Raw genomic sequence first — 19486 nt, 5'->3', positions numbered from 1 at the left:
ATCAGCTAATCACTTACTGTTTCGTGCTGTGCTAGTTACCAAATGGTTGTTTCAAGCATCGAATTAGATCATGTCCTAGTTCATTAATTAGGGAACCCTGCTTGTCGACTTTGGTTATCCCTTCCCCTAAGTTTTTCCTCCCATAAATTAGGAGTTCAGTTCCTAGCGATCTTTTTGAACTGGAGTTTTGCAAACCGTGGGTGATTCCTTGCCTTAAAAGGAATCAGCCTTGCTTTGAGTAGGTGAGGGTTTTGTTACTGGTGTGTTTCATCTTCTCTGGCCTTCTTGATCTGCTCACCTCCGCCCAGGTGACCTAGTACTGGATCCTGACTGGGGTTGATCATTTTCCCCTGCCTCCAAGGAACTCCCACAGACCCTGCCATTCTCATTAGAGCTGGAAGAAGAGGTTTGCCTCCAACACTAGTCGTGGGCCCAGCCACTGTGCACTCCTGTTCTTCCTTTGGGTCCTTTCCATTCTCTCTTCTCTCTGGCAGCCTGACCTCTCACTCTCCAATATTCACCTGGTGTGTGTTAGGACTGGAGGTAACTTTGAATGCACATAAGTAATGCAGATAGCCCAGAATGACATCTGCTTGGTGTATAACACGATGACTAGAATAATTATCATCGGCAACATTTGCCTGTCCTGTAGTGCTTTGCTTGCCCTGTTCTTAGTTCAGATTTGTGAACTAAAAACCGACTTAAGGAATCATCAGTCAAAGTGGTAGGACCAGTGGGAGGCAGGGAAAGGGTGGAAGTGTGAGCAAAGGCACAAAGGGTAGCTAACTTTCTCGGGAGGGAAAGGCACAGGAGTGAGTGTGGACAGGAGTGAGTGTGGACAGGAGTGAGGGTGCGTGCAGTCCGGGCTGTGGACCAGCCAGAGGGTTGGGGCAAGAGGCACACTCCTTGTTTTTGTGTCACAGAGATTTGGAAGAACGTTCTGTTGCCCTTGTTTTACTCAGCCACATGGTCGGTCTTTGCAAGAGGAAGTTGGAGAAGGTCGCTTGCCAATCTTCCAGTGCCCTGCTTTGCAATGGACCCCAGATGTGTTTGACTTTGGTGCCATTTTCTGGGGCCTGACTTACAGCTGGTAGAGGCGTGCAGTGTAACGCTGTTGGTTGAGTTGCCAAAATGGTGTTCCGTTTGAAGTCAAGCATTCCGTCTTCCGAAAAAATGCCGTAGTGGTGATCTCCTTCGCACGGCATTCTAGTTCAGATGTTACCCTCCAAGAGGCTGGTAATCGCATTTGCCTCTGTTTGAAATGTCTGCGTTGACTGTCTCATCTAAGAGTCTGCTGTTTGTTTCCCCTCTGCTAGAGTGCGACTACCAGAGGGCCGCGGGCCTTGTTCATGGCCGCATACCGCCACCCCCCCAAAACACCTGTGCCTTCTCACCTTGACACCACTCAAAGGTTGTTTCTTGAGTGAAGAAATGAAGGAGCGCTTTTTTTAGGGGGGCAGGGGCAGAGAGAGAGGGAAAGAGAGAGACCTTGCACTCCGTGCAGAGCCCAATGTGGGGCTTGATCTCACGACCCTGAGCTGATTCCTCTCCTGCCCAAATCCAGAGTCAGACGCTTAACTGACTGAGCCACCCCGGCGACCCTGAAAGAGCTCTTAAATGAGTAATCAGAATTCTCATCAGCCGTTTTATTAAAGGAACTTTCTACGTGTCAGATGAATAATTCTGATTTTCAGATTGTATGAAGAGTAGATTACATGTCCATGGGTTGAGAGCTATAGAGAGATGGAGAGATGGATACAAAATGAGGAGCTAAAAAGCAAATGTCTATCCTTGGGTATGGTTCTTACGTTTATGTATTTAGCTAATAATTCAGACTGCTCTAAAAATACTGTAGAAAGCAAATATTTATTCACAAAAGCCCCTTACCGCACTCATTTATGTATCACTTTTCAACCATGTGGTCCACGTCTACATCACAAATCCTACCCTTTTATATCATAACTGAAATGACCATTCTGAAAACCCCATGCACTTGGAAAGGTTGTTGTGAACAATTCGGCTGTCTCAAGCAGTTTTAACTTGTCCATCCCCCTGAAGACTCCCATCTAAGCCTAGATGACTCACGTTTATCAAATAACAACCTGTAACCTCCACTCCACATAGGTTTTGTAAATATAATGGCAATATAGTAGAAATACCTTTGCCTCTGCTAATACCTTCCCCTAGAAATTACACCACTGTCACAAAGAGGGCTTGGGGTGACCTTCCTCTTCCTGTAGTCTCCTGCCAAAGGTAAACGGAATGAAGAAATGAGTAACCCACTTGTTTCCAACCCACCAGTTACAGTGTTCTTGCTTTGAGTTTATGGCTAAAACGAAGATGAGCTTGTGTCCTCAGTGGTCTCTGGTCTGGTGTAGCCAGGACAGGCATCTTAATGAAAGTGGGAGTTGGGTGCCACAGTGGGACAAGCGTCTGCAGCCAGCACCACAACAGACTATGACTGGTGTTGGGACAGCGGGCTGTGTCCTGTGTTCTGTGTCCTGTAGTGGCCATGGCCCCAGCCCCAGGGCCCTGGAGGAAGTAGATGTCTGTTGCCACTTCCCAAGGCAGGAGAGGAACCAGCTCGGTCTCCAGAGCAGCTTGACTCTGGGTCTGTTGATACCCTTTATAGGCTGGGTGGGACACGGCAAAGAACAGAGTGTAGGTGAACACAGTGCCCGATGACCAGCGTCCCGAAACCCTGATGACATCTTCTGAAAGCGGTGACAAACGTCTTTTCCCCCAGCAGCAGCCAAAGGGATTAATACTGAGAAAGGTAGTTTTTATCGCCTATCATATGTGGTCATTGGTTTTAGAGAGCATTTCATTTAATCAGTTACTCATCCATCCCCTCCCATATTCAGCTGCGTGTTCAACTCTGTGTTAGTCACCGCGCTGGGCGTGGGGGCTACCGGTATGGATGAGAGGCAGGACCCCTACCCTCACTGAACTCCTGAAGGGGAAAAGGCTCCAATCAGGTATGAATGAATGAGTGGACCAGATGAAACCATGGAAGAGCTTGGGTGTTGAGGGAGTGTCAGGAATCCAGGGGCCACAGGGCAGTAAACAGGAAAGGCAGGCAGGGGCCCGGTTAGGCACAGCCCTCAGCAGGAAGCCTTCTAAGCTCCCAGCAAGGCTGAATTGTTTTCAGGTCCAAGGGACTGATGCTCAGGGAGGCCCAGTGGGCTGCTTCAAAGAGAGATCCCACATAGGCAGAGAGGCAGGCAAAGGGAGAGGGGGAAGCAGGCTCCTCACTGAGCAGGGAGCCCAACATGGGCTCGATCCCAGGGCGCTGGGATCATGACCGGAGCCAAAGGCAGACACTTAATGACTGAGCCACCCAAGGGCCCCAACACACATTCCTTTTAAAGGATGTTTCCAAAATTCACATCTGAGCAAAATACAGCACCTTGAGCAATTGAAAAACACGTGTTTGTAGGTAGTTAGCTTTGACCTTATATTTAAAACAGGACATTTCCTAAGAAGGCGGAGGCACCGTGTGTCTGTCACTCTTCACACCAGCAGCGGGTGGTGAATGTTCAGGGAGTGATTTTCTGCAGTATGGACTTTCAGTGTCCCCACTTACAGGTCATTCTAGAAATTAAATACAAACACATGGATTGATCACAAGGTTTCTGTACAAACGTTGGCCCACGTTACTTCCTTGGTGTGAGAACACAATGTGGTGAAAGTGAAAAATGATTATGAACATCAAAGTTCCGTGTCTTGATTATAATAATATCTAACTGTCTAGTTGCAAAGAATATTTTATGCTCTGGGACTATAAATGGGACACATAAAAAGTACTTGGTTAAAACTTACTGAATTGATGCATGATTTTGTGTGTGCATTTTATGATGTTTATTTCGCTTAACATTTTCTTTCTAATTGCACTCCAAATGTTACCTGGATTGGGGGTAGTTGCTGAGATTCCCAGATAGGAGACTTCCTGATAGGTGAGGTGTGACTATGCTGTTTACTGCCCTTGAAGAGACAAGACCCCATTTGCAAAACTTGGTCATACTTTGCAAAAAGAGTATCGACAAAACTATACCTCTGATTTTTGATAGAGGATAAATATATCAAAACTTTTTCAAAGTTTCAGACTTTGGGAGTTTTCATTTTATTTTTTTTAAGATTTTATTTATTTATATGACAGACAGAGATCACAAGTAGGCAGAGAGGCAGGCAGAGAGAGAGGAAGGAAAGCAGGCTCCCCGCTGAGCAGAGAGCCCAATGTGGGGCTCGATCCCTGGACCCTGGGATCATGACCTGAGCCGAAGGCAGAGGCTTAACCCACTGAGCCGCCCAGGCATCCAGGGAGTTTTCATTTAAATCTTTGGAAAATAGATGAACTTGTTCCCACTCAGACAATACTTTATTGATCACTGTTAGGTCAGAGCCGAACATAAAGGGGGAACTGACTGTGAGTAATTTTATGTCAATGTGCTCAGAACTCTATCCCCGAGTCACCAAAAACACAGAGGAATGCTCCTTTAAGGTATTTTATAAAGCAAAAAATCTAGAACTGTGAATCTGTTCTAATGGGTAGAAATTATATTGGGTGGGCGAGGATGTTCTCCACGCTAGAGTCAAGGACCTAAAACCCACACCTTTCTCCTTTTCTGCTCTTGAGAAAAGTAAAGGCCAAATTAATATTGAAATTAATTTCTTCTGGCTTGATAACTGTTGTCCTAGAAGAGTGCTTCTTGGAGTGTTTTGCAAGGATCACTAATTTCGAGAAGGTTCTCTGAAGACCGCTGCAAACTGTGTCTGGGGTGGGACACTTAGAGGGCACGTCCCATGGTGATTTCCCTGCGAGAAACCTCCAATGTGGTGACTTGAGCTCTTCTTTTTCCTCACCGTTGTAAGACTTCCTTTCAGCCTGTTGCCTGGGGAGAACTGTGGCCTAGTTAATGCCTCGCTTGGGAAGGTGGGGGCCACCTGACACGGTTTCTCCTCGTCTCATCGACTACATATAGATAAATCATATTAAGTCACATGTTCATAAATGTTTATGTGTTTTAAGTTACCCCATCTTTCCTGTAATCATTTGGAAAAGAAGTGAAAACTTAAAAAAAATGGTTTTTTAAAAAAATTATATTTACTATGTTAAATATTGAGTGAAGAGAATGCAGAAATCAGATGATAAAATTAAGCTTTCTTCTTGGGATCCACAGGAAAGAATAGGGTGAGCAGAAATATTAAAAAGTTTGAGGTAATAAAGCTCAGGTAGACCGAGTTTTAAATTAGACCATGTCCTCCTTTAGAGGACACAGGAGATTTATAAAAATCCTCAACAATATCAATAATTTCTAGGAAATTATGGAATCATTCTTTTCAGCATTTCTAAAGGTTAGGATTTATTTTTTCTTTTTAATTCTGACCTCTGTAATCGGCAAAGACTGTTCAGCCGCTAAAGTTGTCTAGAAAGACATGAATCTGGCTTTGTTTAGACTGTTTTACAGACACATTGTCAAATTGTAGTTTTCAGAGGAAGACATGTTTTTCTTTGAATTGACTCTTCTGTGTGTGATCAGCCCCAAGGACATTCACGTCTTAACCCCAGAAACGAAGGGCCTGTTACCTTAAAAGGTAGAAGGAATTTTGTAGCTGGGATTATATGAAGGAGTTTGAGATGAGATTATCTGGGATTATTTGGGTGGCCCTGATGTAATTAAAAACATCCTTATAAGAGGAAGGTGGGGGACCAGAGTCAGAGCCAGGGAAGAAGGTCATCCGATATGGAACCACCAGCAGAGGACGGGTCGGCCTCTAGAAGCTGTGGGAGACTCCACAAAAATGCAATACTGGTTTCACGAGCCAGCAAAAGAGGAAGCATGTGTCCTTTTCAGCCGCTCAGTTGCAGCAGTAAATGGACACTGTAGTACGCTGAAAAGAGACTCGGTCGCTCAGAACTCCATATCGAGGACCTCCTGTGCACTGGGCAGTGTTCCAGGCATCAGCGGGTTCACACCGTTGGGACCTCAGGGTCTAGAGGGAGACAGACTGTGACCTCAGAGAGCGCGGGTTTGGCTGGGGAACAGAAGGATCCAACAGGAGAACGTGATCGGACCTGCCATGCAGGGGGTCTCATTTGGATGGGGCAGGGTCTCAGAAGGCCTCGCCGTCCCAGGAGGTGACACTTAGCCAAGACCCAGCTGATAGAAAGGATGTGACCATGCTCAGCTCGGGAAGGATGCGGGCAGTACCTGTGGCCGGGGGGACTCTCCTGCTTCCCCCCAACTAACACCCCCCCACCCCCGCAGCGCGGGACCCTGAGGTGGAGCTTCCTAAGGCCACTTACTGTCAGAGAGCAGGGGTGGTGGCTGATCCCCGACTCCGCACCTGTGGGAATGCCCCAGTCCTTCTTTCTGTCGTCACTGACATCTCCACGCGGTGCTGGGACGTTGCCCATCCTTGGCTTCTTCCTTCCAAACCCTCTGTCCTGCTCCACGCTCTCCTGAGAACGTCCTTGCTGATGCTGCGACAGAGCCGAGAGCGACGTGTGTCATCGACTCCTAAAGAGGCTCTGTGACCGGGAGGAGCAGGCAGCTTCCCACGGCTTGGGCTCTGCGGGTGGGGACCCCGCCTGTCACCGCAGGAGCCTGCCACCACTTGCCCTTCCCACGTGGCGGAGAGAGCCTTCCTGTGGCCAGCTGCCTACACTCTGGGAGGCTCCACCGGTGCTCATCATGTCCCCTGGAAGCTAAGACTGGACATGGATTTAGGAGAAGGTTTATTCCTGGCACCTGCTTTTTACCTGCAAGAAAGCAGCCACAAGAGGGGGATGGGATGTTCCCAAAATGTGTCGAAAACTGTCCCTGCCTTTCCCGATGTCTGCTGAGGTCAGCCCGAGTGTACCTGAAGCAGGGTCTGCAGCAGGAAACCCAGCATGGCTCTCCTTCCTTCTGACACCTTTTGAGAAGTAAAAATGGACCCATCCTGCCTGCCCAGGAACATCTATAAATCGCTCCTAGACACAACTGAGGGCATGTTCTGCCTTCTGAAATGTTTTCTCTAGTGGCCCCGAGCCTTAATCAGGTCCTGACTTTTTGAGCCCCCAAACGTTGCGCCCTCCGGCATTAGAAGGGCCCCCTTCCACGCCTGCCCCATCGTGTGGGCTCAGGAAACTCCGCGAATGTGTCTGGAGGCTCCCGCAGACTGTCCCATTGCACATATATGTGCAGTGGGGTCTTTGGGCTTTTGCCTGTTTTAATGAGTAGAATAAGGTAGTTGTACTTAGTCATATCCATTCACCAAAAGGAAAGGGGTGGGGTGTTAAATCATTGTGGGTTTTTTTTTTTTTTTTTTTTTTTTTTGATGAATGGCTTGTACACTGAAAAATAAATTGGACAAACTGGCATAGAGCTCAGTGAACATGAAATCAGCTATTAGAAGAAAGCTTGTGAACAAATTCTGGGGCAGATATGCATCTTTTGATTAATGCCCTATCAGTCATCCGCGCAGCTACCTTAGCGGAGTCTTGCCGTAATCATTCACGGTTGCTTTCGGAAACAGGGGCAGAAACTATCGCACTGCAGAACCGGAATATTATTACTGATTTCTCCCTAACTTGCCATGAACAATGACTGTTTTCAGCACACTCCTGCTTGCCTTTATTATGGAGTGACAATGCGGAATGAAAGGAGAGTTTCTCCAAGCTGGGGGAAATTCTCTGAGGGTAATCTTAATGATATTCAGTGTTAAATGGGCGAGCTATTGTAATGCAAGGTTCTCTGTAGGAATAATAGTAATGTAATCCCATTGAAGCAGCCTTTCATGGATTGTCGTCAAATAGGCAAAATGTGGAGTCACGTTAATGAACAGAGTATATCTTCGGAATTATTACTTAAAGTTGTTGAAATGGTTTGAATTTTGGTATTGTAATTATTATATTCTCAGTTAATGCGCTTACCAACAGCAGTAATTAACCCACCAGATTGGAAATTTGCATGAATTCTACCTTTGACATTACGAGAAACTCCGATTCTTTCTGGGTATTACACAGCAGGACGGAGGAAATGCATATTTTTTATTTTTTTTCCCACTGATTATTTTTAAGAAGGAAACGTTTGTGAATGCAATTATAATTTTTCAGGCATTTTTAAGCCATGGGCAGATTTTCTCGAGAACACTTCATTCTTTTAAGAGGATTTGATTCCTAAACCGTGCCGGCACAAAGAACCATTTGGCACCGTGTACCCATCGAGAAATCTGTAGGTAATAGCGCGGCTTCCTCGCAACTCGCTGTAGGCTGGACGGGGCTGAGGCATAATGGAGCAGTGACGGGCATTAGCATGTATAATGGGCTTGCGTAGACATTTAATGCCATTTAGCTGGGAGAGGGAGCCGAGCTCTCCCATTGGAATATTCCTCCACCGGAGCCCATTGATCACCGATTGGAGCCAGGAGAGGTTAATCCATCAGCTTCCGTAACCAGACGGCACTGATGGAAATTCTTTAGGTGGCATTCTGGATGAACCAAGCTTTCCATCTTTACAAACAAATGAGTGATATGACAAGCATGGTGTTCAAAACACATTTAACCAATTGATTTTCCTTCCTCTTGTAATAAGATCTGGAGACATATGAAAGCACGCAGCGTGAGCCGAGATTAAAGGGATTGCTCCATGCACAGGGACATACGGCGCTGAGAGCCAATAAAAGTACTATAAAGCATGTAGTCGCCCATTCTCTTTTTTATATAAAGTTTGTTATTGCAATAAATAGCTGTTATTGAGCCTTTTGTTCCCGTCGTGCCGAGTCTCATTTCAGGTCTGTGTGTCTGGGCGCGGGCACACGTGTGTCTGCTCCCGCAGGCGTGTCTCTCTTGGAAGTGTGCACGATGTCCATCAGTAACCGTTTATGCCTTCTGGCCTGCACAGGCAGACCTGATGTCATTTGGGAGGGCAGCTCCGGGTGCAAAGACGCAGACGCGGCGTGCTGCGGGGATGTGTGCGTTCCGTGTGAATGAGCGCCGTCTGCTCTTTTTCTCCTCCTACAGCCCGGCCCTGAGCTTCACCTACCCTTCTGCTCCCGTGTCTCTCCACATGCACCAGCAGATCCTAAGCCGGCAGCAGAGCTTGGGCTCAGCCTTCGGACACAGCCCTCCTCTCATCCACCCTGCCCCGACGTTTCCAACGCAGAGGCCCATCCCTGGGATCCCCACGGTCCTGAACCCCGTCCAGGTCAGCTCGGGCCCATCGGAGTCCTCACAGGTGAGAGACACAGCCCGAGGAGCTGATCTGTCCATCTGGCAACTGCAGAGGAGGGCCCCGCCTACCCCAGGACAGGCGGCTGCCCCCGCGTTCTCGTGGTCTTCCGAACCCAGGGCCATAGGCTTCAGGTTTTGAGGAGTGCGGCACGTGTGTGCGGGCTTCCTGCCCCAGAGTCGTTTCTTCCCCTGTGGGACAGCGGGCTGCTGGATGAGGGTCTGTAACCCTGCTCAGGTCCATACGCCGCATGAGGGGGTCGCGCTCAACTCCTTGCAGGCACTTCAGATCCTGTGATAACTTCACGGGAAGAACCAAACCACGCCGTGCCCTCTGCTCTTACCTCCTCGATAATCCCACTGAAAGAGTCTGAATCCTCTAAGAACGTCGCCAGCTGTTTCTTTTGGTTTCCTGCCCACCTCTCGACTCTGTTCTTCTAAGCGCACGATTGGAGCTCATGAAAACCCAAGCCCCCTGCTCCAGTCTTCTAGGATTTAAAAGCCACAGGGAATTAATTTATGTACTTTTAAGGTTTTATGTATTTATTTGACACACAGAGAGTGAGAGAGAGAAAGAACAAGCAGGGGGAACAGCAGGCAGAGGGAGAGGGAGAAGCAGGCTCCCCGCTGGGCAAGGAGCCCAACGTGGGGCTCGATCCCAGGACTCCAGGATCATGAACCGAGCTGAAAGCAGATGCTTCACCAAAGGAGTCCCCCAGGGGCTCCTGAAAGCCACAGGGAGTTTCTCCTCCCGAGGGGAAACCCTCATAGATATGTTTTCTGGCCTCAGACATGTTTCTTGGGCTCTGCTCTTGTGGGACTGGAGACTTACCAAGCCCTTGTTCCAATGCCACATCGGCTCGCTTGTCTACAGCATGTTTTAGCTCTGGTCCCACTCCTTGATTGAAACCTAATTACTGTCTCTGTCCCCGCAAATGTGACCTGCAGAACAAGCCGACCAGCGAGTCCGCGGTGAGTAGCACGGGGGACCTGATGCACAACAAGCGGTCCAAGATCAAGCCCGACGAAGACCTCCCCAGCCCGGGGCCGCGGGGCCAGCAGGTGAGCACTGGGGGGCTCTGCCGCCAGCCTGTGGCTCCGTCCAGGCCAGGGTCTCTCAGAGTATATCCATATACTCTGTGTGCTGGGCCTTGGCCTTGACCCATGTGCTTGACAGGAGGCCAGTGATGCAGTCTGACTCCACCAGATTCTCTAACTCAGATTCTCAGGTCGGATAAACTGTAGCTTGTGGTATAAGCAGTTGGATTAATTTGTTACCAATCACTGACGGGACCAAGCTTCAGTCCCGAGCCCTGGTCTCCGGCCCTGAAATACCAGCTCCTGCCCCAAAATACCAGCTCCTGGCTATAAGCCCGAGCTGGGCGCGGTTGACGATGCTCCTTACACTGGCCAGGTTCTTTTTTGTTCCTATTTTGCCTTTACCCACTTGCCAGGAGGGCTTGGAGAACAGAGGGAGGGATAAGGCTCAACTTACCCAATTTAAGGCCAATTAGATTCTGGTCCTTGACACAGGACAAGTTTAGAAAGTCCAATCTGGGCTCTGCTTTTAGGCATTTAGACTCTCTGAGCTTCTATTTTAAAATGTGTTTATTATGCCTAGAATACCTTCTCCTAAGGTCCCCGAGCCTGACACAGGAAGGAGGTCAGTGAATATTAATCCCTGGAAGTAGGGGTTGGACTGGAGTCTGGACGTCCACAGAATCTGGACCTTTCTACATCCGGGCTGCTCTAGCCCCAAACTCAGACGACCTCCACCCACATTTCCTTTCGAGGGAGGAAAGCTTTGAGGATGGAGTGAATGGATGTCGTAGGTTCTGAAATCGGTCCTTCTCCTTGAATTTTGCCAGCCAACAACCTTGCTGGTTACATGTAAATGCTCATGGGCAGTTTTTGTCATGCTGCCCCACATGAGATCCCAAATTCTGGAAATTGTTTGCATTTTCTTTGCCGTGAAGCTGCTTCGGAGAGTAGAAGAGACTCAGCTGCTAAGCTCAGATGCTGTGGGTCTAGGGCAACAACCCGTATCCTCGGAGATCAGAGCTTGAACCAGGAAGACAGGATCCCTCTGAAACCCAGAGAGTGTCTGTCACAGCTCCAGTGGCAGGGAAAGCAGAATTAGAATTACTAGTAAACCATTGTCCTGATTCCAAAATAGGAGAATCAACAAACTAACACACTAAAAAGAATCTAACCGAAAGAGAAAAAAGGCCAGTCTTTTGGGTAAAGACGGCATGACCTAATTTAATTGCCTCCCTTACGGGATGACGTTTCCATTTCTTTTTTTTCTCCTCTAGCATTCGGGGGCAACGTTTGGGCCTCAACTTCTTATCATCATTACAGTTGGGACTGTTGTGTTTTATTTTGTTTTTAGAGATCTTATTTATTTGACAGACAGAGATCACAAGTAGGCAGAGAGGCAGGCAGTGAGAGAGAGGGGGAAGCAGGCTCCTGGCTGAGCAGAGAGCCCGATGTGGGGGCTCGATCCCAGGACCCTGGGATCAAGACCTGAGCCGAAGGCCGATGCTTTAACTTCCGGAGCCACCCAGGTGACCCAGGACTGTTGTTTTTAATCCCGCATTAACAACCTCGAAAAACATGCATCGAAAAACATGCACACAAATGATTCCATATGTTTGACTTCTGTTCATAAAATGCAGCTGATAAACCTGGGCTCTATTTTATTTTTCCTGAAAAATTGCCTCAGGAAGAAAACCTGTGCAATCAGGGTTTCCTTCTTTTCTTTTCTTTCTTTTTTTTTCCTTTCTCTTATCTGCCCTTCCATTGTGTCTGATCTTTTTTTCCCTCTCTCCTCCCCCCCCCCCCCGCCCCCTCTGCTTCCCCACCCCCAACGCACCCCCAGGAACAGCCAGAAGGAACAACCCTGGTGAAGGAGGAAGGGGACAAAGACGAAAGCAAACAGGAGCCTGAAGTCATCTATGAGACCAACTGCCACTGGGAAGGCTGCACGCGGGAGTTTGACACCCAGGAGCAGCTGGTACACGTAAGTGGGGGGACGCGGGAAGTGGGCTTTACAACTGTGTGACCTTTCCTGCGGGGTCAGCTGCCCTGACCCTGCGCTGAGTCAGGTTTCTTAGCTAGCAGCGTTGCAAACCGGAGAGGGCTTTATGACTTTCTGAGAATAAAGAAAACTGAGCCACGGTGCTTGACCTGTTCAGTCAGCTAAAGCTTAGTGTAAAATTCAATAAAGTCTTCAATAGAGAGCGTAATGACTCTGATCCTGTAAGCCAGAAAACACTATTTTGAGTTAGCGTCTTTGATGGTTATTGAGTAATAGTAAGCTGGACATGAATTATTATTAACCTTTTAACCAAGTTTGATTCTCCTCTCCTAGACCCAGCCACGGTAGAAAAAAGTGTAGAGGTGGGGGATTCCTTTTCTCGGTTCTGCCTGCTCCTTCCAAACCCCCAAGGTCCAAGAAACCTCCCACTATTTTATGCAGCAATTAGTAGGTAGATGCTTGGGGAACCCATTATCACAATGTCTTGACTGAAGGCCAACACTTGCGGGGCGAGTAGTTCCGTGGAAAAAGTGATGTGTGTTTTAAAATGTGCTCAGTCTGCAGCATGGTCAGGCCCAGATCCACACCTCGTCTCACTATACCAGGTCCAGAAGTGTTGCCCCCATGGGTTTTATTTCCAATTACGCAGTGCGCTCCGCACACCCATGTGCACGTACCTTATGAGGCATATTTCTTTTGCCAATGCTCCATTTGATTTGGCACTCTCTTTCACGCCAGAGGAATCTCCCTAGCCAATGGGACTGGGAGTAACTGAGATGGAAGGGGCTCTCGATCATCGAGACGGGACAGGCATAGGCTCACGCACTCCTGTGAACAAACACAGGGTCTCATCGAGGCATTACGGATGTTCTGCTACGTGTGGCCGGTTCTTCTGCTTTTACTGTGATGGAAGATCTCAGAGAGCAGCCTTGCTTGGGATGCCCTGCCACCCACCCCACACACGCACACTGCATACACTTGCCCCGTGCACTCTTCTTTTCTAGTAACTTCTAATTTTAGAGGATCCATATTTCTTGATAACCCTTTTCCACTGAAACACAAAAATTCTACAGTTCTGGATACATCCCCCATCTTTCATCGACCACAGTGTTGTCTACAACTTGGCTCCTCCTCTGGGATATGTCCACACATCACCGTCACGGCAAAGTGTTAAATAGATGGTTTTGCCAGCATTCACAATCCGTTAGGTACAGAATGTTGCAAGATGTTAACATGACATCAGCAGGGTCTCCCCGCCACCCCCCCATTTCTTTTTTAATCATGTCTCCTTGTAATTGTGTGGGAAGGATTATAGATTTCTCAGCGCAGCAAGAAACCTGGAAAAGTCAAATGTTTTTAATTAAGGTATATTTCCAGATTTTTCCATGAACCTAATTCGATTCTTTCTCTTTCATTTGATGCGAGAGTTATTTTTAAGCCAAGCCTTACTTAATGGCCCTTTCTTCTTGCTGACTTTTAATGGAAACCACAGACACGGTCCTACCAAAGACAGAAATAAAAAGTTCGGAATTTTTCTTTTACGGTAGACAGATATTCTTGAAGAGTGAACTGTGCCGAGAGTACCCTTAGTGATAGGAGGAGGGAACAACCACCTTCGTGAGGGGAATCGTTTGCATGGGAACTGCCGTCGTGAGCGAGACGTTACCAGAGCTGCTTGCTTTTGAAAATGTCCTCCTGAGAGGTGACACCGTCTTGTGGTGCCTTTTCTGAGGATAAGTCATTGTAGTTTCCAGGGAGGGCTGTAATTATAGTTCCCCGGGTGAGGGAGCTTATTCGGAGTCTGTATTTCAAAGGAATCGTGTTCCTCATTAGAGACCAGGTTTGAGGAAGCATTTTTAACCTTCCTGCTGCCTACTTAACGCGAAAGCTTTTAAGAGAGAGTGACTCTAGAAGGTGTATTGAATCTCAGTGGCGAGATGCCTCTGTTTTAGTAGAGAGATCTGAGCAGTTTTGAGGTAAATCTGCTTAAACTGTCGACTTAAATGACCACCGTGGTGTGTGTCTTACCATAAAATATTGGAATGAATCCACATACGGTGGAAATTTTTGATTCCAAACCAGCTAGAGGGAATTCATGTCAGGATTAGGAGAAAATCCAAGGTATTACCTTCATGATATTAATTTTAGTCTGGGATAAATTATGTACATGAAGTGGGTTGAAGTTATACCTTGCAACAACCTCCATAAAAACACTCATTCGCATCACTTATTTTCCACCTTTTTGCTCGTCACCTGGAATGTGGAGATTCCAAATTTGTGCGTTTAAGTAGATTTTACTTGGCGTGACATTTAAGTCCCTTCCTCCTCGTGGGCGTAGCTGGTGGCATCGGCAGTGGCCTGGGAGAGCACGAACACTTTACTCTTTGTCGATCGAAAGACTAGCTCCACATCCACCTAATTATTTTCCATCCACGGGGAAAAAAAGTACCAGTGGCAAACCCCACTTTTTTTTTTTTTTTTAGGACAGAGGGAAGTCTTAACTGTTTCCCTTCCCGTGGTTGTCCTCGGAGAGGGGACATTTAGTGAATCAGTTGGATTTTCATGCTACATGCGACCAAGAGGCAAGGTGTTAAACCATTCTGAAGCTCTGCCTTATTTATAGCCATGACCCATTCTTTTCCCCCCTCTTACAGTTAATAGAAAGATTCATGATTCTTCATGGTTGTCTATCTAGTGTCTGACAGGCCCGACCGCCTGCTGAAGCAAGTCACTATCTATAATTGATATCCTTCCGTGGAATAGGGTGCTGGCTGCGATTGAAGGGCTTTGCTGAAAGCTCTTAAATCCTGACAAGTTCTCCCCTTGTTCTGGTTCAGTCGCTGAGCCGCACGGTTGGAATTCCAGAGTCATTTGAACTTGGTGCAAAAGCGGGGGACATATGTTTCACATTAGCAAATCACACAGTTGAAGAGGAGAATTAGGGACTCGGCGGGCTCTGCCCGCCAGGTAGTCTCATTTCCAGCGTAATGCGCTCCGTGTCCTCTTGAAAAGATTACCTTGTCCCATTGCTGTCCCAAAAGATGGGCTAAACATTGCCTTTCCCTTCTCTTCTCCTTTATTTTAAGCGCCTGTCCTCTGCCAGGTGCGTGTTTGTTCTGGGTTTGCTGTGGGGTCTTTATCACGGGGACGTTTCATTAATTTCTCTTCCCAACAAGATAATTATAATTGGGCTTAGTTACTCTCAAGCTAGTATTAAATTTGTCATAAATTTACTTCTAGGCCCGGAAGCTAAGAAGATAGATCTATACTTTTGTTAACCAGGTTTTGGTTACACTCGGTCCCTTTCTTGGTGTCAGCTAAAATAGAATGGAACAAGAGAGTCAGAAGGGGATCCCATATGAAAATAAATTCAAAGTACTTTTGATTAAGACTGAACTGATTATTGATTTGTCAAGATGCAAACGCTTTCGCTTCCCTTGGCATCTGAAAGTATGTAGTCTGAGACCTCCCAATGAGGTGGAAAGTCCACATTTCTCCTTCAGCTCCAAATTATTATTATTATTATTATTTTTTTTTTTTTTGGCTGTCGTGCACGGAACATTTTGCTGTCTTTGCTGTTGTGCACAGTATGTTACAAAAAACACAAATCTTACATTTCAGTTTATTTCTGAAAGTAGCAGAATATTGGTCTCAATGTGTTTCTGGTCTATGGCTTTTTTTTTTTTTTTTTTTTTTTGGCATACAAAAAACTCATCTTCTGTCTTCTGGGCTGACCTCATGTGTGCAAGAGAGAGGCTTCCAAACCTTCCTGAGACCCATTTCCCGCTTGCATTCCTTCTGTCCCAGAACTCAGTCCCAGCTTCGGCTCTGGGAGGGTCGGACGCCTCTGAAACAATGCACAGCAGGTGCCCAAGTTAGTCCATCCTAGGTTCTCCGAAACCTATAAGAAACCTGCATGTAACCTGCACGTGTTGTTTCTGAATGCCGTGATATGTCCCATTGAGTTTTCTGAGGGGCTTTTTCAGAAGAGGAGAAGGAATGGATGTAAAGACCGTGCACCTCGGTGTGGGTCACCAACACTTGGTGGCTGGTGGCGCTTGCAAACGTCACTGTTGGGACCCCGTATCCCCACCATCCCTAGCATCCCCCTGTTTTCTGGATCACTGTACTCCTTGATCCTCTGTTACAGTGACTTAACCCTCTTTCTGTTTTAGAAGTAGCACATATAATATTTTTTCCTAAGGCCTGGAAATTGTCCAATTATGTTTTTTAACAGTCTGCGAAGAGCCCTAGGCAGGTGGGGGGTGGCGTCTCCTGCTAGCGAGGCCAAAAGGGCAGAGAACCTGAGTTGTGTTTATATTAGTCTCAACCTCAACTGGGTTGGCATTTCAGTCCCTGTGCTCCATTCATATCTTTTAAGCCTGGTGTCAGAAATTCACTTTTTTGTAGCGTGATTAACCACCTACTTAGATTTTCAATGCTTTCATAGGCTGCAAATTTTGATCTCTAAAGCACGCTGGTGTTGCCTTTATCAGAAGAATACAGTTATAATCACCTTTGCTGCCGTTCAAAAACAAATTCTGGACGTAAGCAGCATGGAAACGAAAGGCTTTCTTTGTAATACCCTGGAGATTGAGATGTAAAGAAGGCACATCGAATCTGGGAAGAATTCGTGCATCCGTCAAAAACGCGGGGACGTTAAGATGAGTTGGAGACATTATTTTCATATTAATACCATGATCCTAAATTTGCATTTTAAATGTTTTCCATCTAATTTTGATCCCTTTGCTGAAGTTGCATTGTATATCCTTACCTAAAAGAAAATTGAGCGTAAGATGTGATAGGGGTCTCAGATACGAGGCAGAAATTAGTTTTGTGTGCACATAAAACGTAAAACGGATGAATGGAGATTTTGATCTTCTTTTCCCTACGTGGAGTTGCTAGTTAATTTCGTTACTCTAATTATTTGGAAATGTTGCATGTAAAATGCAGGCTAAGGAGCACAAACTTCAAAGCCGTCTTTTGACAATTGCGCCTCAAGGGTCACGTTCTTTTTAAAGTTAGGGACTGAATTGCACCTGCAGAAATGCTTTCTGTAGGGAAAGGAGAGAGCCTGAGTTGGGGGCGCGGAGGGCCCTGTGGGCTCCCAGGGCCAGTGGGATTCTGAGTGGCAGCGTCATCTCCGCCCTGACCCTTGGGATGACCTCCCTGGAAACATCTGACCCTCCAGAACGTTATTTTCTCACTTATCATACTGTGAAACAGCCGTGAAAATAAATGCCCTCCCCAACATCCAAGGCCAAACGGAGATCGCATGCAGGAGGCCTAATGAGAAACAGACAGAGGGTTGAGAAGAGCGCCTCAACTCTCTTTGTTTTATGTATTTGTTTTTGCAAGGTTGAGTCCGGGAGGGGAGGGGAGTGGCACTGATGGGTCTGTGGTTTCTGCCTGTGGGCTCTCAGGCTCATTTTATATTCACTGTTGCTGAACCTGCTCTTGACGGAGTCCAGCACGCCGTTCTTCCCTGTGTAGGTCTGATCGATGGGACTTGGCCAGGCCATTTCACCTCCCTGGACCTCAGTTTTAGCAAAAGCAAGTGAAAGATTTGAATTAGATAGTCCTCGGGATAGGGATGGCAAACAGGTTTCCTCTCAAGTGCCCATGTACTGGCTGGTGGGGTGCTGTGCTGAGCCTCCCCGCCACCACCTGTGCCACCCCCACCTTGCAGCCAGGGACGGGGAGGGGCGGGGATGCAAGGTCCGTTATGGATGGCTGCCCCCAGGTGGGGTTTGGGGGAAGGCAGTCACGTAGTCACATGCCATCTTTCCCCTAACAATGCACCCTGTAGATTAGGTGCCCTCCAGAATAATCGTATTTAATACTTCAAGGAGGGGCGTATTAATTACTTGAGTAATTATGGAATTATAAAAATTGCCCCTTTACTTAGGGTTCTTACCCCTTGAACGAAGAATAAGAAATCAGTATTTCGAGTGAGATGTCACTTGACAGGATAATGTGTTCGTTACTTTCTTAAACTTGTTCTGCCACGGGGTACCCCAGAAATGTTGCATTGCATCTCCCCAGAATAGTTCATTGGAATCGTTAGCCTAGTAACTCTTTCTGCCACTTGGAGAGGATCTTCCTCGGAACTGATTCTGAAGGCTGCTTTGGGTCAGATCTCCTGGAATGTTCTCAGCAGGCCCACTTTATACAAGAAGGAATGACAGTCACTTCGGGTCGGGCTGCGTACCGCGTGGGGACACACTTGCCTGTAGATCTTGCCAGCACGGTGTGTCTTCCTGTGCCTCGGGAGTATGACGAGTGGACAGCAGCAGATCAGACATTCACTCAGCCCCTCCCTGGAGACAGCCGGGAGCCGCCTGCGTGCTGCCCACTGCGTCAGGTTCGTGGTGGGCTCACTGCCAAGGCCAGCTTAGCCCTGGCCCTCCGGATGGGTCATTCTCAGGGGAAGGGGGAGACAAGGAAACATAAAAGCATAGAGTGAATGACATATGAGCCGGGCATAATGAAGCCAGAACTGTGTGGTTGAGATACTGAAGGTTTAGAAGAGGGGAGAAGTGCGTGAGGAGTGTTGGGAAAGGCCTCTGGGAAACAGGTGGGAAGAGTTAAGGTCAAAGCAAAGCAGGGGGGTTGACTTTGGAGGCTTGAGGATGATGATGATGATGGTGATGATGGTGATCGTGACTTTGGAAGAATCAATAGCACCTGATCCCAGAGACTACTCGGGCTTGCCGCTGTTCTCCTGCGACAGCACAGTCCGTTCCTAAGCGGACAGACCTGGGTTCAGAGCCGGCTGTTCTCTACCCGAGACATGTCACATCATTCTCTCTGAAATAAGGATAATAATAGTATTTACTTCCCCAAACAGCTGGGGGAGTTCGTTAAAAATTATACTCAAGAAAATGTTAGTGGTTCTTTGTCTAAAAGTGCGAAGACATTTGCCAGCTGCTAAATTAATGCACTTTGCCTTGAAGAACCTGGTTTAGGTTCGTGTTCAGGCAATGTTGGCCTGTCACCATGAAATTAATAATTGCATAAAGATGTTAATAGGGCCCTTGTCTGTGAACCCCTAAGAGAGAAGGACTGGGGGGGGGTTTCTCCAGCTCTGTTCTTTACGCTTTGGCTCTCTCCTCATTCTCGCTTACGTAGTGTCGAGATTAAGAGCCTCACGCTGTCTGGTGCTCTCTTGTCTTGATGTCCTTCTGAAAGTTCTCCTTGGTGAGCACCCAAAACCCCCCTGGACCCACTGA

At 47.3% G+C, this 19486-nt stretch overlaps 1 protein-coding gene across 1 annotated transcript in view; it reads left to right on the top strand.

Annotated features, from left to right (window-relative positions):
* Positions 1–19486, top strand: part of LOC111157049 (GLI family zinc finger 3) — a 277575-nt gene that overhangs the window by 187251 nt on the left and 70838 nt on the right. The window contains exons 8-10 of the mRNA XM_022518260.1: positions 9008–9221; positions 10163–10276; positions 12096–12236. Of these exons, the coding sequence (XP_022373968.1) occupies positions 9008–9221; positions 10163–10276; positions 12096–12236 (469 nt within the window). The remainder of the gene's footprint in view (positions 1–9007; positions 9222–10162; positions 10277–12095; positions 12237–19486) is intronic.

This window comes from Enhydra lutris, unplaced genomic scaffold, assembly GCF_002288905.1.
Source record: "Enhydra lutris kenyoni isolate GAN:26980312 unplaced genomic scaffold, ASM228890v2 scaffoldscaffold51, whole genome shotgun sequence".
NCBI classification, from domain to species: domain Eukaryota; kingdom Metazoa; phylum Chordata; class Mammalia; order Carnivora; family Mustelidae; genus Enhydra; species Enhydra lutris.
This window is presented reverse-complemented; position numbering and strand designations above follow the sequence as displayed.